The sequence below is a fragment of the Eptesicus fuscus genome, chromosome 5 (genome assembly GCF_027574615.1).
Source record: "Eptesicus fuscus isolate TK198812 chromosome 5, DD_ASM_mEF_20220401, whole genome shotgun sequence".
Classification (NCBI taxonomy): Eukaryota; Metazoa; Chordata; class Mammalia; order Chiroptera; family Vespertilionidae; genus Eptesicus; species Eptesicus fuscus.
Window position 1 is genome coordinate 53,546,774 of NC_072477.1, and position 26,956 is coordinate 53,573,729.

At 41.2% G+C, this 26,956-nt stretch overlaps 1 protein-coding gene and 1 non-coding gene across 2 annotated transcripts in view; one reads left to right on the top strand and one right to left on the bottom strand.

Annotated features, from left to right (window-relative positions):
• Window positions 1-8,856: 8,856 nt before the first annotated feature.
• LOC114232049 (U6 spliceosomal RNA) lies at window positions 8,857-8,960 on the bottom strand. Its single transcript, XR_003618101.2, has one exon. It is a non-coding gene; the product is annotated as a U6 spliceosomal RNA (small nuclear RNA).
• A 5,315-nt stretch (window positions 8,961-14,275) lies between these two features.
• PRTG (protogenin) overlaps window positions 14,276-26,956 on the top strand; it is a 129,133-nt gene continuing 116,452 nt past the window's right edge. The window contains exons 1-2 of the mRNA XM_028147798.2: window positions 14,276-14,366; window positions 16,588-16,890. Coding sequence (XP_028003599.2) covers window positions 14,276-14,366; window positions 16,588-16,890 — 394 coding nt within the window. The remainder of the gene's footprint in view (window positions 14,367-16,587; window positions 16,891-26,956) is intronic.

Here is a 26,956-nt window from a genome sequence, read left to right on the forward strand (position 1 = left end):
AGTCATGATCAGACAACCTTGCAAGCTGATTGAAGTCAGTAAAATTGTTACTCTCAGGTACTTTACAACTCAGAAATTCTGAGCCCACTGGTTGTTGGAATGATGAATGAAAAATAACCCACACCAAAACACATGATGATAAAATTCTAGAACACCTTGAATAACGAGTTAATTCCAAAAACTTCCAGAGAGAAAAAAAACAAATCGAATTCAAAGAATGTGTTTGGGACTCCCCAAGGCAAAATGATACTCAAAGACAGTGAAAGACAATGATCTTTAATCAAGAATTTCTATCTTAACACACTTTATCAATCAAGCATGAGAGTGGAACAAAGGCATTTCCAGATAGTCAAGGACTCAAATAATACCTTCCAAATATCCTTTCTTGGAGATCCACTACACAGGACATGCTTTACCCAAGTAAAGGAATTAGCAAGAAAAAAGAAGACCTGGAATTCAGGAAATGTGGCTCCAGCCCTGGCTAGCAGGAAGGGAATTCCCAGGACCAGCTCTGCAGAAGGCTGATGGAGTGGCCAGGCCAGCCTGGAGGGGGTGGGGAGAAGGGAGGCTCTGGTCAGGAGAGGGGTGGGGTGTGCACAGAAATGCTCATTTTCATCATAACTTTACTCTTTATAAAGTAAATGTTACTTTAATAACATTTAAAGTAATATTTTAGATTTTATCCTGTCTTGAATTGTCCTCTCCACCACTTAAACACATTCCTACCCAGCCTAGTCCCCCAACACTGTGTACATACCACTCTTACAGCACAGATCACAGAACCTTATCAGCATTTGTTTATACGTCTGTCTCCATAGTTATGTTGGGAGGTTTATGAGGGTCGGGGCTGTGTCATTTCATCTTGATTTTGTCAGCATCCAGCAGAGTGCCTGGGTAGACAGTACGTGTTTGACTGAGTAAGCCAAATACGGACTAAGATAGCCACCTGAAAGAAATTCCTCAACAAGAGTATTTTATATTGACATGTTAGAATTTCAAGTCAGAGGAGAAGTCTATTTCAAATAACTAACATTTCGGGAATGTTCTCTTGAAATTATTATTAAACTACCAACAGAGGAAATGATGATGCCTACAAAACGCATGAATTCCTTCATTGAATAGATATTGAGTGTTCATTTTATGCCAGAAAGTCTTCAGCTTGCTCTAAACCAGGTGAAGTTTCCTAGTAGGAGAGAGAGGAAATAGATTACAAATAAATACATGCAATGATGCTGTGCTGGGTAAGGGGGCAGAGAATGACCATGGGAGAGAATTAGGTGCTCTCTTAGCCTGGGGAGGCCAGAGAAGACCTCACTCACCTCCCTTCGTCCTTGCTGTCCCTCTGCTTCCCTCCACCCTATCAGAAAACAGGTCAGCCTTAGAAAACGCACAGTGAGGTTTTAGTCAGCACCGCACTGGGCTAAGTAAGATGTCTGAAGTGGATGTGGAAGAAGAGGAAGAAGAAGAGGAGGCAGCTCCTCCCTCCTTCTCTGCCTTAAGATGACAATGCAGAACAACCTCTATGGAATCAGAATAGGATTCCTTGCCCTCTTAAAGGCTGTGGAGGGGGTGCTGGGGAGTCTTTGAAGAAATTATCGTGTCTTCACTAGTGCAAGAGCTTTGAACTGAAAGCAAGTACCCAGGGTACCATTCCTCATTAGCTGCCGCCATTCAGTGATAAATGGGATTCGCCTGGGATACATGGTACTGTGCTTAGTGGACATCAAACCTATGGGAAACTTTAGGATCAAGCTTTAAAGTTAAAATCTCTTCTAAATCTTAAAACATACATGGGGTGGGGGACAAAAGTAGGTTTACAGCTGTGAATATGGAAAATGATTAATAAATAGTAATACAAGAATAAACTCGGGAGCTGACTGGTGTGGCTAAGTTAGTTGGAGCATCGCCCCATACACGAAAAGGTTGTGGGTTTGATTCCTGGTCAGGGCACATACCTAGGTTGTGGGTTCAATCTCCTGTTGGGGCACATACAGGAGGCAACTAATTGAGGTTTCTCTCTCACATCAATGCTTCTCTCTCTCTCTTCTCTCTCTCTCCCGTCCTTCCCCTCTCTCCAAAAAAAAATCAATAAAAATATCCTCAGGTGAGGATTAAAAAAAAAAAAAAGAATAAACTTGGTGTGTCACATAGAACTGTAGACCTACTTTTGCCCCACCTTGTAATTAAGGATTAATTTTTGTCATAACTACCACTTCCAAAATATATAGCCATACATTTTTATCTCACAAAATGAAAACATATCAAACTACTCAATGTTTGTTCACAGTTCTTAAATTACCAGTAAAAATGTTACATAAGAAAGTTGCTCTATGTTATAAAATGAGAATTTATCTTCTGGCCGATGTGGCTCAGTGGTTGAGTGTCCACCCAGAAACCAGGAGGTTGCTGGTTCGGGTCCAATTCCTGCAGGTGCATGCAGGAGGCAGCTGACCGATGATGTTCCTTTCTCATCAATGTTTCTATTTCTCTATCCCTCTCCCTTCCTCTCTCTCTAAAAATCATTTTAAAAACCCATACTTTTAAAAAAGAGTATTTCTCGGTCGACAGTATTTTAAAATAAATATTGGGCAACTACTAACCTGTTAAGTCAGGAGTCTTAGGTATTTTAATGAAAAATTTGAATTACCAGAATAAATTTCTGAAAAATACTAGCCAGAACAAAGGAATTATAATCTATTTGTATGGCTATATATGTCCCAAAATTTGTTTACCTTTCTTTCCTCTAACTCTTGTAGCCAAGAGATCTAGAAAACACCTAGCAGTGATCAAAAATATCTTTGAAAATGTTATACAAACTTGAAAAAATTCTATGTCCATAATTATAATTATTAAAACTACCTATTAACCCTAATCACCTTCACATGTATATATCCCTTGCCAATGATAGCCATACAATCTACAAACTAGAGAAATACATATGCCTCAGTATTAAGAATCTACAGCTTTATAAACTCTTAGATAGAAATGGTGAACCATGTGGATATATAGCCACCCAGCAGAGAGTAAACAGCAATTACTAACTACCACTAGTGATACTATTTGCTATAGATAGAAACAGGAGTAATAGCAAACCAATATATAATGACCAACTTGAAATTTCCCGCTGATGTAAAATGCATTTTCAATGAGACATTAAACACTTACCAACTTATAGAGGTCTTTGATGAGCTTATCAAGAAAATGATTGGTTCATAAAACCTAACTCAGTAAATTATGGGCTAGAGGTTGCTATTATCTCTATGTGTGTTGTCAATATTTCCCATGGTAGGGAGTGAAGAGCTTGGTGTTCCTTGGAGCTTGAGGCTTGAAACCCTGGCCAGGTGCGTTGGGGGTGGGGTGGATACAATTCAGAGGTCTCTAATTGTGACCTCCCTTCCTGTTCCTACTTCCACATCAGCCACACCACACACATACCCACCATGGACTTATAGACTGTCAGCACCACTTCATTCATCAGGAGACAAAGTGAAAAGCAGTTTCTTCCTCCCTTCGAAAATTTGGGGACCCCCTGGTCCACTGTGTGCAAAGCACTTTGCTAGGTGCGATGCAAAGGTGTTGAGGCATGGTGCACTATTTGAGGACAGTCATAAAAGATTTATGAATGTACTAAATAAAGGCTTAGCATGGGTGTGTCTAGATGTGGAGTGCTGAAGTCCCTTTAAACCCCTGGAGTGTCTCTAATGAAGCATGAAAGTGTTGGGGACAATATCTCAGTACATGGCGTTCCCTCCCCCACCGCCACTTTCCTCTTTTCTCATCTACCTAACAGAGCGTGAGTATCTCTTCAGTGGCCAGGAGATCTGCAGCAGGACAGGTTGAAAGATGGGAATTTCTAAATCCCGTAGTAATGTTGTAAATTTATTCTATAAATTATACTTCTTTGGTCTAACCATTTTTTTCACCTCTTCTTATTGATCTTACTGTACAGATTTTCCCTACCCTTCTCTTCCACATCCGCAAATTTTCCATTTTATATATATATATATATATATATATATATATATATATATATATATATCCTTAAATTATATCAAGCAGAGCAAGAAATAGAAGACTTATGTGAAAATAATTCCATTGCTGAAGAGGAGGGAATCACTAACCTTCAGATGGGAGAAGTTATATTTATGCTTCCCATTGCCATGTTTTTAGGAATGTATGTATTTTGCTTGTTATTTCTTGGTTGCATTGCAGTAGAATCCCTGCAATAAAAGTTCAGTTGATATTAAATCCCTGTCTATATAAACTTTGAACACAATCAAAGGCAGATATGAATTCAATGATAAAGCCACTCTTACTGTGGTTAAGGAAACAAATACACATGAAGCAATAAAGCAGACAAGCCCAAATTTGAATTCTGCATTATCATTTACTGACCCTGAGAAAGTTTCTTAACCTTGCCAAGCCTGTGTCCTCTTTGTACAATGGATTAGCTATTGCTGTTGCTGATATTATTATTCTGTCTTCCAAACATTTTACCCTCTTGGTTATTCTCTGCATGCATTCTACACCTGCATGCATTCTAGACCTTGCCTCTTAAAATGTGGAATTCAGAGATGAATATAATATGCTAGACCTGGTATAAGACCCAAGTGGCATATAGTGAGATTGAACCTTCCTTGTCCTGGACAATACACATCTATGAACACAGGATAGGTCTGCATTAGCATGATTGCAACCACATACATTGTTGGCTCAGTGATCAACATCTATAGGTCTTTTTCTCAAAAAATGCAGTTAATTCAGTATTCCTTTAAAAAATATGTATGTTTTTAATTTATTTCAGAGAGGAAGGAAAGGGAAAGAGAGATAGAAACATCAATGATGAGAGAGAATCATTTATTGGCTGCCTCCTGCACGGCCCCTACTGGGGATGGAGCCCACAACCTGGGCATGTGCCCTGACTAGGAATCAAACCCGGGACCCTTCAGTCTGCAGGCCGATGCTCTATCCACTGAGCCAAACCAGCTAGGGCAAGGATTCCACATCCCCAACCCTAACTCCTGTCCATCAAATGCAATTCAATTAACAAAACAAACAACCAAACCAATAACAACTGGCAGGAGCTTGAGTTTATCTCAGTTAAATTCCATGCCATTTGAAAAATGAGGGAGCTGTTTCTCACCCATCACACAGCCCAGCTGTACCAGTTGTCTGTGGTTTGCATAGCAGAAAGAAAAAAAAAAAAGGTAGACGGTGATAGGAGAATGGAAAGTATGCCAGCAAGACCAAGTAACTAGTGGCATTTCAGAGCTTAAGAAATATAAAAACAACTGTTGGCTAGTAAAAATTATCTTGTTAGAATCTGTCAGTAGTTCTATTTTTTCACCTCCAGCTAACACTCCTCTCTCTCTTCTACTTTTCATGGGACACTGTGAGTTCTAAGAACAAGAACTCTGATTAAGTAGACTTGGGGGAGAATCATGCTTTTGTCATATATCTGCTATGTGAACCAGACTAAGCTCCTTAGCCTCTCTGAGCCTCAACCCACCTGTAAAACAAGGATAACTTATCTAGTTGTGAGAACGGAATGAGTTTAAAATGCTGACGAATTTCAGGGGGAAGGCGGGAGTGGGGGGGTTGATGGGAGAGTGATTAACAGGGAACTTATAATCATATATGCATAGCCCATGGGCACAGACAATAGAGTGGTGAAGGCCTGGGAGGGGCGGGTGCGGGATGGAGGGGGTCAATGGTAAAAAACAAACAAACAAACAAATGGGACCCCTGTAATACTTTTAACAAACATCTCCCCTTTCCTGCCCTAATTTAAAAAATAATAAATTGCTAAAATATCTGGAATAGGGCACATAGCAAAGAGTGTACCACATGCAACCCATCTAAAAGGCAGCCTTTGGGAAATCATGGCCCCCCAGGAAAAGTTCAAGCTCCTAGGCATGGCACGAGGCCTCTTTTGACATGGCTTTGTCCCTCTTTTCCCTCCACTCTTCAATGTAGCCTGTACTCTAGCTATACTGACCCACCTGTAGTTTCCTGAGTATACCTTGACCTTTCATACTTAATGCCATAGTCATGCCATTCTCTCTGGAAAGCTAACCCAAATCCAGTCCAACTAGGCAGCTTCCACTCACCCACAACTTCACCACAGATAACAGCTCCACTGTGAAGCACGTGTTGGGAGACAGTTCTTTATGGTTCTCTCGCATTTCTGTACACCTTGCAAGAGAGGAACCAGCTGCACTTTGCCCTGGACTATCTCTTCAAGGATGTTTGTATAGTGAATAGCCATGGAATATAGAGATAGTGTTTCCCTCTGGAGCAAAAGTCAGGCATACTTACTACCCATTATAAAAGATTTAGGCTCCTTAAGCTTTGGGTTCCTTCCCCGTAACACAGCCCACAGTATGTGCAGTTGACATTTGGCCCTCACTGTGTTGCCCTGTGGGATTTGAGGCATAGGGAACTGATGAAAAATTGCTGGTACTCTGCTTATTGCATTGCCACGAGTAATAAACTGTCCTTCATCGCTGGCACAGGAGTTTTGTGTTGTCTACTAGTAACTTGTTAGTTTGCAAGCAGGGTAAAAGCTGAGACTCTCCATATGTCTCAGAGCATAATCCTTTCCTTTCCCTTTCATCCCACTGTAGGAATGTAAATTGCTCCTGAAACTCGGTTCTCAAATTATCCTGAACATTTGCAGACTTTACCACAATATTCAGTGACTACATAATTTTCTTATAACTGTATCTGCAATAGTGCCTGGGACACGCTGAATGCTCAGTACTTTGTTGAATGAGTGGACATGTCATTCCTCAGCAGTTCCTTTAGGACTCTTCCCATTGCTGGCGTATATCCAAAGGGATGCCCAGTGCTCTTGGCCTCTGTTCTAAATGTCCTTTGCTCACTTCTCCTACACATCCTTGATCATCTCCCCTTTCCTGCTCCAGAATGACCCCTTCAGTTCTGGTACTGGAAGAGTTACTTCTGGCTCCTGTTTCTTGATGCTCTTATTTTCTCTTGGAAATTGTGTACTAGTAACAATCTTCACTTGAAGAGTCCCCAGGAGCTCTTTTCTTAGTACACATCTTCATAAACAACTACCCGGAGTGGGAAAAATTCACATTCTATCATATCACATATTAGTTACACATTGTGTTACATAAAAATTCAGATAAATATGTCTTCTGTAATTTTAACTTAAGCCAGTGATAATAAATGTAGAATAGACAAGATTAACTCCAAGTATAGGATTTTGCACTATTTTACCAGAGAACTTTCTCTCAGTTGCTTTCCATCTATCTAATCAGTATTTCAGTATAGTACTTCATTATTTCTTCAGCCAACAAATATCTATTCAGTTCCTCTTCATTGCAAGGCAATGTCTTTACTGTGAGGCACACAAAGATGAATCAGATGTGATTCATGTCCTCAAAATGCTCGTGATAAAATATGCATAAGTCGCCCTAGCTAGTTTGGCTCAGTGGATAGAGTGTCGACCAGTGGACTGAAGGGTCCCAAGTTCGATTCTGGTCAAGGGCACATGCCTGGGTTTCGATCCCCAGTGGGGCTATGCAGGAGGCAGTGAATCAATGATCTCTCTCATCATTGATGTTTCTATCTCTCCCTCTCCCTTCCTCTCTGAAATCAATAAAGATATATTTAAAAAATATGCATAAGTTATGTACCACAAAAATATTGTAAGGTTTCACCAAAGGACTTGTATGCATGCATATAAGCCTAACCAATGGACACAGACAACAGGGGGTGAGGGCATGAGTTGGGGAGATGGGGGATATTGGGGGGATATGGACACATATATAACACCTTAATCAATAATAAAATAAAATAACTAACATTTATTGAAAAAAATATTGTAAGGATTCAGACAAAGTAACATCTCTACTGCCCCTGAAAATATAGATATTAGGAAGGCTCTCAATTACAGTGTGAGGGTGAAGGGCAAGGAATGTAGTCTAGGATTAGAGAAAATCTCCTGCAAAAGGCTCAGAGTTAGAGCAATGCAAGTGCTGTTCAGCTATCACCATGGATGGTTTACTTTGGCCTGAGTGTTGAATATATATAGAAAAAAATTGACTATACATTTGTAATTGTAGATTGGGGTCAGATTAGGGAGCCATTAGACTTATGGAGTTTAGTTGTTTAATTAATACTTTGGCATTTTATAGGTAAATGAGGGGGCAGTGAAAGTTTTTGATCAAAAGAAAAACTTGATCACAGACAAATTAACCTTATAGTAACAATAAAAATGAATCGGAGGTAGAAAGATTGCAAGATTTGGGGGAAGTGTGTTGAGAGCCTATTCTAATGCAATGGCTCAGGTGAGAGGTACTAAGAACAGGAACATGGGTAGTAACAGGAGAAATTTAGTGAAGAACAGATTTCAAAAGATTTCAGAGAGAAACTTGACAACATAGGAGTGAGGGTGAGGAGATGCTTCAATCAAATGTTATCTTGCATAATCCCTTTAACATCCAACCAATATTTCTTCATAAGAATATCATGAGATGTGGGTGGTCTAATTTTTGTTGTTAATCCTCACTGGAGGATATTTTTTCCCAGTGATGTTAGAGAGAGTGGAAGGGAGGGGGGAAGAGGAGAGAAAACAGAGAGAGAAACATTGAGATGAGAGAGCTACATCAATTGGTTGCCTCCCACACATGCCCCAACCAGGCCAGGGAACCTGCAACCCAGGTATGTGTCCTAGACCAGAATTGAACCCGAGACACTTCAGTTCTTTTTTGTAAAAAAAATATATATATTTTTATTGATTTCAGAGAGAAAGGGAGAGGGAGAGAGAATCATTGATCGGCTGCCTCCTGCACGCCTCACACCAGGGATTAAGCCTGCAACCCGGGCAAAAATATGAAACACTTCACGAATTTGCATGTCATCCTTGCACAAGGGCCATGCTAATCTCTGTATCATTCCAATTTTAGTATATGTGCTACTGAAGCAAGCACTGATCTACATATTCTTAGCAAACATGGGTTTCTGCCTTGTTATTACCATCACTGCTTTTCCTATGGATTTACAATCCACTTTTTAAAAACTGTGGTAAAACAACACATAATATAAATTTACCCTTAACAATCTTAAGTATATATTACAGTATTGTTAACCATATCCATATTATTGTACAACAGATCTGTAAAACTTTTTTCTTTTTAAAAATATTGCTGACAGTATTACAGATGTCTCTCAATTTCCTCCCCTCCCTTGGCTCCCCTCCTCCCAGCTCCTGCCTTCACCACACTATTATCTGTGTCCATTGGCTATGCATATCTATATATATAAAAGCATAAGCGACCATCACAACCAAAACAACCGAATGGTTGACCAAACAGGCTGCATGGGGCGACCAGGTTGGCAGGGGGGTTAGTGAGGGACAACCAAACAACTGAACAGAGGGCTGTGTGGGGTGACCAGGCCAGCAGGGGGGTTAGTGAGGGATGACCAAATGACTGAACAGAGGGCTGTGTGGGGCGACCAGGTTGGCAGGGGGGTTAGTGAGGAACAACCAAACAACTGAACAGAGGGCTGTGTGGGGTGACCAGGCCAGCGGGGGGTTAGTGAGGGACGACCAAACAACTGAACAGAGGGCTGTGTGGGGCAACCAGGTTGGCAGGGGGGTTAGTGAGGGACAACCAAATGACTGAACAGCAGGCTGTGTGGGGCGACCAGGTCGGCGGGGGTGGGGGGCAGTTAGGAGCGACCAGGATGGCAGAGGGGGGCAGTGAGGGGCGACCAGGCTGGCGGGGGGCAGTTGGGGGCGACCAGGCAGTCAGGCAGGTGAGCAGTTAGGAACCAGTGGTCCTGGATTGTGAGAGGGATGTCTGACTGCTGGTTTAGGCCCAGTCCCCAGGATCGGGCCTAAACTGGCAGTTGGACATCCCCCGATGGGTCCCAGATTGGAGAGGGTGCAGGCTGGGCTAAGGGGACCACCCCCTGGCCCCCCCCCCCCCGTGCATGAATTTTGTGCACCGGGCCTCTAGTCTATAATAATAAAAGCATAATATGCTAATTAGACCAGATGTCCTTCCGGACGTCCTTCCTTCCGGACAAAGCTGCAGTGGGCAGGGGCTGCGGCAGAGGCAGCAGAGGCCCCCGGCCATGGTGGGCAGAGGCCGGGGCCAAGGCCCTTGCACGAATTTCATGCATTGGGCCTCTAGTATGTATATAAGTTCTTTGGTTAATCTCTTCCCATCTCTACCCCCGTTCTGAGATATGTCAGTCTGTTCCATGTGGAACTCTTTTCATCTTGCATAATTGAAACGCCATACCCTTGAACCACAACTCCCGGTTTCCTGCTCCTTCTAGCTCTTGGGCAACCACCATTATACTTGCTGTTTCTATGAGTTTGATTACTTTAGATACCTTATGTTAGTGGAATCATGCATTACTTGTCTTTTTGTGACCGACTTATTTCACAACATAAGGTCCTCAAAAATCATTCATGTTGTAGCTAGCATACAACAGGACTTCATTATCTTTTAGGGCTAAATAATATTTCATTTTCTTACCCATTCATCTGTTGATGAACATTTAGGTTGTTTCCACTGTTTGGCTATTATGAATAAGGTTGCAATCAACATAGATGTGCAAGTACCTCTTCAAGGTACTACTTTTAAATTATTTTGGATATTTTCCCAGAAGTGAGACTGTAGTCCTATTTTTAATTTTTTGAGGAATCTCCATACTGTTTTTCATAGCAGCTGCATCCTTTTACAACCCATGAAAAATTACCGCCCCTTTTTAAATTAAACCTTTTCGGAATGTTTCTGGTGGCAACATTCTGAAAGCTCATCAGTGAGTGCTTTCTGGAATTACGTGACGATCATACATGTGATCCTTATCCAGGGCCTGGCCTTCTAAGCAACATAGTAGGATTTCAATAAATATTTGTTAAATGAAAAATTAAACAACTCCAGACTTATGCTGCGTTTTCTCAATTCGTAGAACCAGATAATGTTCAGAGATCATAAAGCTTCATAATTTGATGGGTAAAATTATGTGACTTTTCCCCCCAAAGTTGTGCCAAGGAGATGTGAATTTATTTAACAGAACCCAATTCCTTTTTTTTTTTTTCCAACCTTCCCTCAGATTTCAGTTCTTTTAAAAAGGTATATAGGTTCTCCTCTTTTCAGCCTGAAAATAATTGTCCTTGTTCTAGAATATAAAAGCAAAATAGAGTTTAGGTGGTTGTTTATCTCAATGAGATTTATCCTTCGAGGGGGCAAGTTTGAGAGTTTAAACACCTAGGCCAGTGATGGCGAACCTATGACACGGGTGTCAGCACTGACACGCGTAGCCATTTCTGATGACACGCGACCGCATGCCGAGGATGAAACATTTGCTGCTCCTGAGGATGAAACATTTGCGACTAGAGTCTTGGAGTTAGTTTTTTCCTCAAAGTGACACACTACCCGAGTTATGCTGTTTTTTGGCGAAGTTTGATACACCAAGCTCAAAAGGTTGCCCATCACTGACCTAGGCACTTCTACCCCTGCCAGGACTAGTTTAGGGACTATGCAAAGAAGTCATCAGCATAGTCACCAATCAGAACTGACTCTTAAAAACTTGAATATTTAAAAATTAAGCCAACGCTGAAAGGATAAAGATTTGTCACTATTGGGGTATTTACTTACTAAATAATGATGGCAACTATAGAGCTTGCACCAGGTACTTTCCAAGCATTATATTATGTCACAGCAGCTATTGGTATTATACTTATACCCATTAAATTGATAACTTTTGAGAGCATAATAACTTGTCTATGTCACACTGAAATTTGAACTGTAGTCTGACAGACACCAAAATCCATGCACTTAACCACCGCAGTGTGGTTACCTCACTATACGCAGGAACTGTGCTGGAATCGGTGGGCATTCGAGGACTGGGAAACAAGCCGAAGTGGCATATGCAGCTAGTACATCAGATAAGACAAGCATCGTACATGAAAGAAAATGTAATTGTCTGAGAAGACACGTACTGTGTTATTTAAAGAAGTATGCCATAAATTCTGAAGCTAACAGGAATAGGTGTTTAGAAAAAAAGAAAAGAAGGAAAGAAAGAAAAAAAAAGAGAGTTTAAATTAAATTATTTAAATTTAAAGAACAGAAAGATCACAGTAAAAAAAAGCAAAAGCAAAAAACAAATCAGAAGATGTGAGATTCTATGTCCCTGTTACCATTTACTAATGAGTGATCTTGGGTATACTACAAATTGTATAATTACATCATCAGAGTAAGGTTTTTGCTGCCCAACATGGGACAGTAAATATATCAGAAAAGTTTGTTAAATCACATTACATTATATATGTCACATATATTATTTTATTTCGTGTTAGATGCTATGCTATGTTCTTCCCCAGTGCAACTCAAGGTCCAAAGCCATTGTATTAGAATCAAAGTCTCCTATGATTAATTGAAATGTTAAAGAAAAGACAAAGTGGCAGGTTAAAAAAAAAGTTCTTCCCTTGCGTTTAGCTTATCCCTCCCCTCCTCCAGCCTTTATTCTTCTTATTTATTCAAGAAAGAGAGCATAAGAGCATCTTACTAGCAATACTGATCCAGAAAATATGAGCATTTGGGTCGATTGAAAGGGAACAGGGAGAAGGGGGAGTCAAGAGGGAGAAGAATGTCATACAATTTTTAAAAATCTAGTTTAGTGGCACCCATGAATATAATTTTGTGTAAATTTGACTTATCAGATATTTAAAACATCCTTGTAAAGGTTTCATTTTATTACTTCTAGAGAACCTTTATTCTGATGCTTAAAAATAGTTCAAATTCATGTAAATTTTAAGATTTTGGAGGCAATATAGCCAAGATTTTACTGTCTTCCATGCAGTCAAGTAGAAATCGTTTAGAAGACTGATCCTTTTTTATAGGAAGCTTCCAGCGAGGGTAGTGCTGCCCGCCCAGCAGATGTTCTATCACTTTTAGAACCCCCCACATTTTCTCATGAGGAGGATTTTGTCTTCGTGACAAAAAGCTAGCTTTCTGCCAGCACTTTTCATTAAGGTGAGCTTTTAGCCTGTACCCTCATCATGTGCCATCGATTTACTAGTAGATTCATGTGCCATTTGCTAATCCACTTGCAACGCTATGAATGATCCACGTGTAGCCATTTGATCACCTCTGTAAAACGTACCTCTTCAGACTCTTGTTATGCCTAATTTTAAGAGATGTGAACAAATTCACAACACTGATGTCTTTCCCAGTCAGTTTTACCTTCTAACCAGGTGGTCAGTCTAACAAAGCCTAGTTGCCCAGACCTAGCGCAGAGCGTCTAAGGATCTTCAATTCTTAGGACAGGGCCTTTTGTGTGCCCAGTTCTCACGACTCACAGGACTTAACTTGAGGGAGACTAAAACATCTCCCCAAAAGGTAATCGTTCATTCCGGGGCTCGTCGGAGATGCTGCTCATCAGTGCTGCATCTGCTGGGGGCAAGGGGGGGGGGTCAGACCTGTCCCCAAACGCGGGGCTCGTCACCCGGGGATGCCTGCAGCCCCGCGGACAAATCTGTGAAGTGGGAAATGGCCAGTTTCCCTCCACAGGGCCCCAGCGTGTGAGAGAAGCAGGGGGATGGGCAGGGGCCATCAGGGGAGAAGTCTCCGGCCTTTCCCCGTCTCTCAACACCATCCCTCCCCCACCCCGCCTCCTCCTCCCCCGAATCCTAAACAAGCCGGCGGGAGAGGGGCCCCGGGGGCAGGCCGGCCAGGAGGCTCGGCCTTTGTGGCTCAGTCCTCCCCGGTGGCGGGGAGGCCGAGGGGGCGGGGACGCGGGCCGGAGACCCTCAGCCGGGGCTTGACCCCCAGGTGCATTGTCCGGCGCGGCCCGCCCCCCTCCCCGGGGCCGCGACCCTGTCGCCACCGCCACCCGCCCCCCCCTCCACCTCCCAGCGTCTCCCTCCGCCGGCCGCGCCGACTTGGCGGTGCCCAGACCAGGGGCCAGATGTAGAAAGTAGTCCGCGGGCCGGCAGCGGCGGTGCTGTCCACTCCGCGCCCCCGCCCCCCCAGCCGCCGCCTCACTCCGCCCCCAGGCCGGACTCTTCGGGTCCCCCGCCTCCTGCGAGCGGGTGTCCGTGCGCCGGCCTCGCTGCGACCACAGACCGAGACCCGGGCGGGCCGCGCCGCGCCACGCCACGCCGGTGCCCGAGCGGGAAGCCCAGGCTGCACGCGTCCAGCCGCGGCGCGGGGAGCTGCGGAGGCGGGGGCCGGGGGCGGACGACGGCTGCGGGGCGGCGGGGAGCATGCCCGCGCAGCCCCGCTGAATGGCGCCTTCTCTGCGACCCCTCGCCCGGCCGCGGCCGCCGGGGATGCTGCTGCTCCGCGCGCTCCTGCTGCTCCTCGGCTCAGTTCCAGGTGGGCGCGCTTTCCTCTGCGCTTCCGCGCCTGTGGGGCGCGAGTGGGCTGGGGGAGAGGGGGAGCGGGGAGGGGGCGGCGGGGTCCTCCGCGGCGGCGCTGACCCCCGGTCCCCGTGTCTCTTCCCTGCAGCCGGTCGCGAGCGGTTGCCGGAGGCGCGAGTGGCCGGGGGGCGCGGGCAGGGCTGCGGGAGCCTCTCCCAGCGCACGCTCCTCCCACGGCGCTCCCCCTGCGCGCGGGCTGCAGCGCGGGGCGCCCACTGTCCACTCGCGCCCCTTCCTCCTCGCGCCATTGTCCGCGCTCCGGCTGCGTCCTCGCCGCTGCAGCCAGCCCGGCCCTCGCGCCGCCCGCCCGCCCGCCCCCGCCCGCCGGCCGGGGCCGCCGCGGCCGCACGTGGCTTTATTTATATTGTTTCCTCAGTGGCCGACTCACCACGCAGGGGGCGCCGGGGGTCCGCGAGGCTATCCGGCTTTGCAGTGGGGACAACCCCACGTTTTTTTGGGTGGGGGGTGGGGGGGGGGAGAGAAAAGGTCAACTCAGCGCCCAGGTCAGCACCCCGAGTGCCCCCACTTTGCAGCATCCGGATGGAGCGAGGGGCGGGGGACGGGAGGGGTGCAATTGGAAAAAGAAGAGGGTTCGGAGGAGCGTGGCGGATTTGAGTCCCTGAGGGGGATACGGGGACCCGAACCTGAGCGGGAAGGCATCTAAATAGGATTTATTTCTCGCGGCCAGGTATTTGGGGGCAGGGCCTGAGGGGTGTACGCGACTGAAGAGCCCTCCAAACTCCGGGTTCGCCGTGCGCCAACTTGGGTGAACGAATTTTTCTTTTGTGTCTGTGTGGGTTATCCTCCAAAAGAGAGAAAACGTGCAAAGTGGATGTGGTGGTTGGGGTGGGAGACGTGTCCAGGCGAACGGGTTGTTTTATTTATCGGCAGGTTACAAACCCCGGACTTTTTTTTTTTCTTTTTTTTTCCTGGAGGAGTTCGTTCCTGTTAGCATGAGAAAAGGATCAAAGTGAGATTTGACTCGGAAACACAATGGGCGCCTTCCGGAGCGGTCCTCCCCCGCGCGGGGCCGTGAGGGCCGCTCGCCGCGCCCCGGGCGTGCAGGAGCCCTTGTCAGCCTGGGGGTGGGAGCCAGAGCGGCGGGCGAGGCGGCCGAGGGCCTGCCTGGCTCAGGGACAGAGACCGATCCCGGAGATTTGCACTCAAGGATTAAAAACAATCACAAGGAAGATGAAACGTTCCCTCCAGACCCCCTAACGTTGTACGCGGGGGGTGGGGGGGGGGCAGTCAATATGCAAGACTTGAGCCTTTGCACTGGCTGCCAGAGGTGACGAGGAATTAGGTGGTCGTAGGATCCTGGAGGGGAGAGAGGGCAATCTGTATACCTAGGATAAAACCTTCCCTCTGCTCTGATAAAAAGTGCACTGGTTGATTAAGCAATCTCTTATCCCTATTAGACAGTAAGGACCCATTAGTCACGCATTTTTTCCCAACAGTTGGCAGTTCCCAAAAAAAAAAGAAAGAAAAAAAAAAGTTTCCTAATCCGATCACCCACTGAGTACAAGCAGCAAGAGTTACCAACTTTTCAAAGTCAACTGTCTGTCCTTTCAATATCTACCTGACTCTGGAGACATTAAGTAAATGGGTCGCTTTCCAGGAGAGGAGACAGAGTCCTTGGTGTACAAGGGCAAGATGTAAAAATGCAAACTTGTAATTTGTCACAAAAAGATAAACGCTCTTCTCAAAGGAGTAGGTGCCGGGGCTCCAAAAACACTTCAAGGGACAAGGAAATAAACTCGCTTGTTCACAGAGTTGGAGTTTTGCTAATGATTTCTTGTAAAATTAGACTTTTACGACTTACTCTGTTCAAGATCTTTTTGACAAGCTTGTAAAAGTAGCAAACAGCTTGTGCTCGGGAGTTCTCCTGATGATTTTGAAACTCTAGCAAGAAACTTGAGAACAGAATTCTTACAAGGCATAGACGTGATGGAAATCTTCCCCGTGCTTTTAGTGTAGATGTTGTAAAAGGTGATATTTCTGATTTGTTGAAAAGGTTTGCTGAAACTTAGATGGTATATTAAGATGCTTGTGAGTTAACTAATATGGTTTGTTAAGCTTTGTCTTATTACACCCAGAATATGTGTTTTACAATTGTGTGTTAAGAAATGATGTTATACCTATAATTCTGGATATACCTTTCCCCCTTTTCATTCTAGGAATGTGGTGCTTTAGCGAACTGTTTTTTGTAAACGAACCACAGGATGTAACTGTCACAAGAAAGGACCCAGTCATGTTAGATTGCCAGGCTCATGGAGAAATTCCTATTAAGGTCACATGGTTGAAAAATGGAGCAAAAGTGTCTGAAAATAAACGGATCCAGGTCCTGTCTAACGGCTCTTTATACATCAGTGAGGTGGAAGGCAAGCGAGGAGAGCAGTCGGATGAAGGATTTTATCAGTGCTTGGCAATGAACAAATATGGAGCCATTCTTAGTCAAAAAGCTCATCTGACCTTATCAAGTAAGTGTTTTAAGTTCTTGATTGTTTTACATTTTTCATTGTTATATTCTGATAATTTCTCAAATCATTTATATGCTAATCCCAAGGTCATACAAACATTAGGAATTTTCCTGGAGATATTAGTTGATGCCAACAAAAGGCATGCAGAAAAATCTGGGGGGGGAAAATGTAAATTCAACTGAGTGAGTACAAAAGTTAAATTAGGTTTAGAACATGAAAACCTGTAGAGGTGGCTTTATGTAAATTTAAGTGTTTCACTATGAGGAGAGTTGAGAGTAAAAGTTTGGCCAACACAACAACAGTTGTTCTAAAAATCGAATCTTTTGTAAAAGAATAATTGAATTTTTAAAATTACTAGCAAACCTTTCTGCTTTGCAAATGGCCCTGGAGTGCTAAATCTTTCTTACAGCTCAACCTTCCATTGCTCTGACCGCTCGCTTTAAGATCACCCATGTTGCTTTTAATTGTAAGCGAGGGCATTGGTCAGTAACTCTCAAGCCTTTGAAGTATTCCTAGTCTTTTCCTGCTGAGAGAGAAAGAGATTAAGGCCATTTCCATATTATGCCTAATGGACTTAAACCAGATCTGCTCACCTTTTTCCAGTTGTCATAAAGTTTGCTGTCTAATGATTTCCTTTGTATTAACAACCCCATCAGATCAACCATCTGTCCAGGAGATCCATTGCTTGGAGGTTGCCCTGATGACTGTAGTTGGAAAGATAGGTCTAAGATAGGGTACTGCGTGTTCCCACTGAGGCTTTCCACCTCTCCAGGTGATCAAACACTGCAGCACAGCACTATAATAGACATTTAAATCTTAAAAAAAAAAACAAAAAAAAACACCACACAACTGTATCTTTTAAAAAGTTGTACAGGCATCCTACTTACATGCTTTTGTTGATCCACAAAAAAAAAAAAATAGATGCTGCACTATAGTTTCAAACTGATCATTTAAATGATGAACAGTAAGAAGAGGGAGCTCTTGACATCAAGGCATAACCTTTAGGAAACAGTTTCTTCAAAGTCTACACAGTTGAAATTTCGGAAGCTATTGGCAGGGGTTTCCTAGGTGATTTTATTGTAACTGTCTGTGGCCATATTTATATCAGATTCATTTAGCAGTTTATTTTATTTATACAATAATTATAGAAAATAAATTGCAAGCAAAGATGTTTTTATATTGAAATATGCCAGAAAATAGAGAAGTTTCCAATTCTAGTCCTCTCCCCCCAAGAATAGCATAAACCTGAGAGAATTTCTGATAAACTTTTTTTTTTTTTTTTTTTTTTTTGCTGTAATCATTGGCCAGTAATTATTTTTGTTGTTGCTGAGTAATGGTTTTTCTGTGAAGTACTGTTTTCAGGAGAGTATGCTTTTTCTATTATGTTCTCTTCATTTAACCTGTGTATAATGTAGAATTGTTTTAGAGAGTTGTAATTTTTCTTTCTTACTGGGTTTGGGAAATCATGTGTTTTCAAACCCAGAAACTGTAACTGGTATTGCCTTGCCGGAGAGGAGAAGGGCCAGATGGGTAGGTGGGTGGGCCTTGGGAAGATGAGGCATTTGTCATGACCACAACGTATTTCCAGGACCTCCTTGGAAGCCTGACAGAATTCAAGGGTACCCAGAAATACGACGGAAGCACACAGAGCTTTCAGACTTCATAGTCTGAACAGTGTAATAAATGTTAGTAACAGCAAAACACGTGTTAGTATTGGCTTTTTTGGTATCTTTAAAAAATTTATACTAAATATTTAATTACTTGTGAATCATTTTGAAGGTTCCTGTGAAGTGGTTTTCCTCTTGTAAATACCAAAAACTTTCTAATGGAACTACTTAGAACATTGCTTTGCTATTAAGTATCAACTTAGTCAGTTATAAGGACCCCCTCTTTTCATATGCGTACATTTTATTTAACTCTGAGAAGGTATTTTGCTAAGAAATTGCATTTAGTATTATAGATTTAAAATAAGAAATGCATAGTGGGTTTAGATTTTTCTTTAGAAATATGAGGTTTCTTAGAGATTCTGAACTCACCAAATAGTTCTGATATCTAAGAAGCCAGTGCCCAATGACTTTATCCTGTGTTCAGGGTAAAGCTATAATACATATTAAACAGGAAGAGAATAGGCATTAAGTGGACATTCTGGATTTGTGTGTGTGTGTGTGTTTTAAGCTAGTTCTCTCCTAGTTATTGATAGCAGCAGGGTGCAAGTATGTTCTTTTATTTTCTGGTCAAAGATTTTTGTCAGCAAGCATTGGTTCAGAGGTGTAATAATACAGCACCTGGAAATCTAAAACTTTAATCTGGGCAAGTTTTAGATTTTTAACACGCAGGCAATCAAGTCTTGGTTTCTAAACTTAGGAACTAGAAGCTGAAAGTTGCACTCTAGGCAAGAATTCCATTATTCATGTGTAAATTAGGAATTCACAGGGTTAAAAGGTTAGAAACTGGCCAGGATGAGGTTTACCCTTGTGATAAAGAGCAGATGACCCTCATTCATTGGCCAAAGCTTTCATGTAGCTCTTCTGCAAAGTTAGCTATTGCCACGAATTGTTCTTGAGGAATGCAGAAATTCAAATGTGAACAGGCCTTTCCTTAAGTGTCACTGTGGAGCCTTATCTCCCAAGCACATCAGAGCCTGCTTCAGGGACAAGGTTCCTCCCCAAAGGCCTGGAGGCTTTGCTTTCCTGTTGTTCATCCAAGCACAAAAGAATCTGTCTAATTTAGTTTATCTAAAGGAAAGTATAGGGTTAAAGTAATATTTAGTTGTTGTTGTTTTAAATGAAGGTAATCCTTTTTTATTGATAGCTGTTTTACATTTTCATGTAATTGGAATAGAAAGGGGAGTGATGTGGGAGACCCTTTTTCTGGCTGTGTACAATAGTAAGAACAGAAGATTAAACCGTTTCCTATACATTTCCATATTTTAAACTTTTGGCAAATCAAATGTTCACATTCATGGGTGCTAAGTCTTCACGAGGTAAATAACTTAAATGTTTTGAGAAGTAAGAAATAATGTATGGACATCCTGATGTTTCTTGAATTCTCAATGTTGAGTAAGATAAATTTCATAGGAAAGCATTAGTGTGGTAAAACGGTCTCATATTTCAACAAGTTTAAATTAAGATAAGAGACATTTGAGAGAAGTAAAGGAGGAGGCGGGTTGTGTTCTGTGATGTGTAAAAGACGGGCTGTAAGCTAGTGATTGAACAGGAAGCTAGTTGTTTATTTCCTTTCCATAAAAGGTGGAAATTGAAGTCTTAGGGTAGAGGGAAAGAGAACATAAAGCTGGTTTATATTTTGTAGGTTTTTCAGGACTGTTCACTTGGATGGAAAATAATTTTTTAAGTGAGCATTTATTTGTAGCTGGAAGACACTGGGAATTTTAACCTTATGATGGATTTCCCCCCCAAAAAAGTTAGGGTTAGTTTTGGCATTCCTAAAGTTGTTTGGGGGGGGGGAGGGGTCCATTTCTATAACTTTAAAAGGATGCTGATTGTTTTCCATGAATAAAATGTTTGTCATTCAGTTTAAATTGAGATTATACTTGAATTTTATTTTTTTGAATGAGATTAATGGAAAACTGTTCTGTGAGTGTGGTTTCTATCTTAAGGAGTAATATATAAATTATAGCCCACAGTTGGTCTTGAAATGTGAAGTTAAAATATATTAAAAACATTTAAGGATTCATGTTAAAAAGAAAGAGGGTGGGCAGTATATTGAAAAGAGAAAGATAAAAATACTATGAGACTGTTAGTCAAAATTTTGAATTTTATTAATGATCTTGGACCCAAGATTTTGCTACGTTGTCACTTTTTATTGAGATTTGTACATGCTGTAAAGGACAGAGTGTTACCTGTGTGCATGTTCACCTCAAATCATGCCTTAATTCAAGAGTGCTAACACAAAATAAAAAGTCATTTGGTTTTGGAAAAATAAGACAGAATTGAGGTATTTAGAGACATCAATCTGGCAGCACTGTAGGTAAGGTTCAGCTTTCTGGGATCTAAGAAAAATTACCTTGAAAGAGGGGGTATGGTTCAAAAGTACATGTTTAACTTAAAAACTGACCATCTTAAAATTGCCTAAGCTAACTCAGGGAAGTAAAAGCACTTATGGTTCTACAGTCTTATTTACAATGACACTTGGTTCTTAGAGTCTGTCTACTTAAAAGGTTTATCAGGTACCTGATAATCGCTGGGTAATGGAACCAGTTTTTCCCCACTTTGCAGTTGATTAGTGAGGATTATTTCTCATCTTAAGAAATGTGTAACACTATCTCACTGTTTTTCACAGTTGTTGGAAATTTTATTTTTTAACTAAGCAGAGTCCACTGATGGGTGGAGTTATAATTCATATATATATATATATATATTTTGTTTTATATATGTATATATATAATAAATATATATGTGTATATATATTGATTGATTGATTTTGTTTCTGTCCAGCTTGTTAATGGAATTTTGAAAGGGCATTTGGTATGTCCCTCTTTTTGCCAACTATCTCTGATGACTCCAGAGAAAGGGTCTCACTTAGATCAGTTGTTTGCTCAGGGATTTGATGTCATTGCTCCTGAATTTAACAGCTGGGCCTATTGATGAAGTCCAGAGCAATTTAAAAGAATAGCAAAAAAACAAATCTTTTAACCAGGGTTTTAGGTTGAAGGAATTTTTCAATTAATAAAGCAATGCATTTGAAGTTACTTTTTTGAAATCCCTCACTAATATTCTTGACTATAATTTTGAGAAATGATATTTATCCGTCAGAAGCATAGTCACTAAGGATTGATTACTTTCAGCTTTTAAACTGGCAATTACTACTTAATTTTTTAAATTGATTTTAGAGAGAGGACGGGGGGGAGAGAGAGAGAGAGAGAGAGAGAAACATCAATTTGTTGTTCCACTTATTTATGCATTCATTGGTTGATTCTTATATGTGCCCTGACCTGAGATTGAACCCACAACCTTGTCATATGGGGAGGATAGTCTAAACAACTGAACTACCTGGCCAGGGCCTGACAATTAGCATTTATATGAAAAATAATCAATAGGGTTGAGTGAGTCAGTTTGTTGAGGGTCATACTTGAAGCAGCTATGATTTTTTTAAAGAGAAATCCTAAAAATTGTACCCCAAATTAAGCTTTCATTGTCATCACTATTTTAACACTTCTGGGAGTTTATAGTGTCCAGACTTTTTATAGAAGCATTTTTTAAAGTTATTTAAATCTTGGTAATTAAGAGAGGAAGAAGACAATTGTAATCATTGCAGCAATATTGGCAGTAGCTCTAACATGGTAATCGGCACAGAATAAGCTCACAGTCAAGAGTTGACAATGGTGATGTGCAAAAACAGTAAAAAATGTACCAAATTACCTTCAGTGGCCGTAATTCTGAAGCCAAGTGAACTGCTGTAGGGATACGCATTGCAGAGGATAAAGGCATCATCCTCACAAAGGTTTCTGACACTAATCTGACAAATACTTTCCTGACTTTCACATTCCCTGTTGCTTTTTTTTTAACCTCTGATTCTCAGAAACTGCTTTTGATGAGCTTTAAAAGTCAAATTCTTATAGACTGAGCAGAAGGCATGAATTAAAAGTGTTCGTTTTCTCAGTTTCTGGAGGGTTTGCCCTTTTCTTGTGTTTATATATCTATATATATTTTATAAGCTGCATTTATAATGGCTAGATTAATTGACTGTTGGAGAATGCAGTAATTGTTCAGGATTCTGGTTTCAAACTTGTATCCTCACTGGGCTTAGTTCTTTGAAAAGGAAAAAAAAATTAAAAATTTCACTTTGTGAAACCACAGCAATTCCTGTTTAGAACACTATGAAGTGTGTTTTTTTTTATGATTCTGCTTTATAAAGACTACTTTCTCTAAATCAATTTTATTCTTTTGGAATAATCCTCCAAAGTAGCCTTTTTATTGTTTTATAGTATTTTTAGTACTGCTAAGAATGGATTTTCTACTCCAACAACACTTACCCCCCCCCCCCAAATAATAATAAAGTAACATAAAGAAAAAAGAAAAATATATTTCTTGTGGATTACATTTTCAGAGTTTCTCAACCTTCTGCAGATGACATGTGGGGATAGTAATTCTTCATTGGGGAGACTGGTGGGTGCAGTGTAGCAGCATCCCTAGCCTCTACATACCAGGTGCCTCATCTCAGTTTTGACAACCAAAAAAAAAAAAAAAAATGTGTTTTGGAGGCAAAAATCAGCCCTGGTTGAGAACCACTGATGTTTCTGAAAAAAATAGAGAACTTATTTCCAAGTCATACTGTGGCCATTAGTCATTTTAACAGTTTCTGTCTTTTGCTTGATATTTTAGTTGGTGTTAACACTGCTAAATCTATTTATTAGAGAAGCATTTACTATTTTTAAATTTGCCAAGGAAGCTAGATTTTTTAAAAAGATGTGTTTGGGTCTTTGTCTGAGTTGGAGTGATATTGTCTCTTTACCCTTTTTTTCACACACATGGTACACTGAAAATTATTGAGAGTTCACCCTTCTGTAGTTCCATTCATTTTGATTTCAATATTTTAGCTCTTTTTTGGGGGATATCTAGTTTAAGAGTAAATGCAAATTTTACTTCACCCTGATTATGCAGCACCTTTTATTTTCTTGATGTGATGGACACCATAGTTGAAAAGGTATGAGAAATCTCCATGTGTGGTAAATGTTAAAGAACATCTATTGTGATGCTCTGCATGGAGAGAAGTAAAACTGTATGTGATTAACAGCCCAGAGAATAACATTTGCTGTGTGGTAGGTGGTTTGTTGGGTGAATGGTTAACAGAAATCTTTTCAGCTAATTCAATGGCACCATAGACTTATTTTGGGCAGAAGCAATTTAGCTTCCTGCAGATAATGTTGTAACGATAGTGGCATCTTGAGAGGGCATCAAGGGGTGACTAAAGGAAAATAATTAGACACTGAAGTATGTTAATTAGCATATAGAAAGTTGCAGGGAAATTTTTGACTGGTTATTATTGAAATATTGTCTTAGATTACTTATTAGTAGTGGGCAGGGATTTCATAGTCTTCATCTTTCCCAAGATATCACTCTTTGTATGTGCTTCTGTTTTGGTTAGTTATTTATGCTAGGAAAAGCTATGAATGTTGCTACCTGTAATTGACCACCTGTAGAGGCCAGTAGTCACTGGTGGCCCAACTGGCAAGTTGAGATGGAAGAAAGAGGAAGCAGAATATTTGAGTAAGTGGCTCTAATGCTGAGCAAGGCATATGAACATATGGTACCCTGTGTTCTACTCTAAAAAAAATACTTGGAGTAGAGCAAATCAACAGTTAGTTCAAAATAAAAGAGGAGAATGCACATTTTTTTCTTATAATTAGGAAAATAGTATCTATATCAAAATAGAGCCGAAACCGGTTTGGCTCAGTGGATGGAGCCTCGGCCTGCGGACTCAAGGGTCCCAGGTTCAATTCCAGTCAAGGGCACATACCTTGGTTGCGGGCACATCCCCAGTAGGGAGTGTGCAAGAGGCAGCTGATCGATGTTTCTCTCTCATCGATGTTTCTAACTCTCTATCCCTCTCTCTTCCTCTCTGTAAAAAAAATAAAATAAAATAAAAGATACAAAATAGAATTTTAATGTTCTTGAGTTCTTGTAGTCATTTCATAAAGAAATTATGAAATTGATAACTGCCAGTATTTGGTAAATCTTAGTGCTGCCATATTTTTTATTGAGTTGCTGGGGATAACTGCCAATATTTGGTAAATCTTTTTAGTGCTGCCATATTTTTTTATTGAGTTGCTGGGAGCTTCTGTGGAAAAGCAGAAAGAATAACAAAGAGGAGAGTCAAGCATTAATTTCTTCTCCATTGCTGGTGACTTCTATGACTTCAGACCAGGAGTGGGGAACGTCTGGCCCACGGGGTGTATAAGGCCTGATAAATCATTTGGTCTGGCCATGCAGGCTAATTTTTAAGTTAATAATTTTGCATGGCTCACGAATGATGTTATAAATATCTAAATAGCCCTTGGCAGAAAAAAGGTTCCCCACCCAGCTTTAGTCTAATCACTTAATTATCCTGATCCGTGTCCTATCTGTAAAAATGGGTAGCTGGCCCTAGCCAGTTTGGATCAGTGGATAGAGTGTCAACCTGCAGACCAAAGGGTCCTGGGTTCAATTCCATGGTTGCAGGCTCCTCCTTGGCCCAGGCCCAGGCCCTGGCCGGGGAGCATGCAGGAGGCAACCAATCAATGTGTTTCTCTCACATCGATGTTTCTATCTTTCCCTCTCTCTGCCACTCTCCCTAAAAATCAATGGAAAATTATCCTCTTACAAAACAAACAAACAAAAAATGGGTAGCTGGAAAAATAAGGAGATGGATGTTGAACAATATAGTGTCATTGTAATTTTAAGTAAATGGCCAATAAATGATATTTTTATAATTTTTATAAGACTTATGTCCAATCACATCGCAAGAGAACCATTTAAGTCATTGAGAAAAAATGTTTAAAGCTTGGCCATTATTTAACTTGGTACTTTTAAGAATTCATACTTTAGCCGTGAACCTTAGGGGGATCTGCTTTTGGAGGGTGGGATATCTTAAATCTATATGATCATTGGAACCAGTACTATTTTTAAGAGCCTAGAAAAATAACATTGTCTGAGACTGGACAGTTCAGGATAGTTGTGCTGCTTTGGAGGTTGTCATAGTGTCTGAGGGTATAACTCTACAAATATATGTCTGGTCCTGCTAATAATTAATAGTGTATTCTGATGTTTATAAACCCGATGTTTAAAAAAAAATAGTGCTGATTTCATTTTAAGAGTTTTGCTAAACTCTCTTGAGGAAGTGTTTTACCAGAAGTAGATTATGCAGGCTCCCCACCACTGCCACCAATTCTTATTAAGAAAGATAAGGTTTAATCCCCTCCCCCCCCAGCTTTCAAGCTGAATTAGCTTGAGTCCCTCTGATTGGATTTACAGTAACTTCAATTAAAACATTGACCTCAGTATAGACACATAATAGGAAAAAAAATGCTTTGATGTTGGTATTGCCATTTTGGTATTTCTTTTTAACAGGGAGATTGAGCTACAGCTTTTCTTATAGTTAAATGTGTTTAGTATTTTCTGAATAAAAAGAATTTACTTTTTATATGTTCAAGAAAGCCACATTTTTATGCTCTGACAGTAATACTTTTTAAAATTGATTTGAGAGAGAGGGGGGAAGGGAGAAGTGGAGGAGAGGGAAGGAGGCAGGGAGGGAAATGGGGGGGGGGGGAGATTTATTGTTCCACTTATTTATACATTTGTTGGTTGATTCTTGTGTGAGCCCTGACTGGAGATCGAACCTACAACCTTGGCGTATTGGGATGACACTCTAACCAACTGAGCTACCCGGCCAAGGCTGACAGTAACTTTTAACATACTATTACGTGAGGGATGAACTTCAGTAAAAGAATAATATTACCAAAAGTTTTACCAAAGGGATTTTTAAAACTTATCCCAGTGATGAAATATGATTCCTTCAAAGCCTGCAAGTATCTTTACCTGGATGATTTACATTTTTAGAAATCTGTGATGATTAATACATGAAAGAAAGTATATAGACAGAAGGAACTTTGTGAAATTGCACCTTTGTGAAGTTTGTCAAGTTTAATTTTCAGTTCACCAGGTGTCAATTAGGAAGCTCTGCTATTCAGGGAGAGAATTTTACTGTTTAGCAGGTGATACAATGAGAAATCATGACGGGATCCACAGCTGGTCAATAGAGAAGTGACCAGTTTCTTACCAAATGGAATTGACTACCATTCTTTATTAGGACAGAAAGAAGCTGACAGAAGCTTTATTCTGTTAAACGTCTTTCAGAAAGGGGTGCCATTTAAAAAATTGAAATAAAAGAGAAACAAAGAAAATACATTATTATTTTCCATTGATCTTTAAATTTTTAAATACTTGTTAAGATGCTAGTAATGAACATTTTGAAGAGAGAAGCTTAGGATTCCCTAAAAGTTATCCTCTAGTCAGCAGAGAGTCCTTGTTCCCTCATTTGACCTGCTGTGTTATTCTGCCTTCCTTCTAAC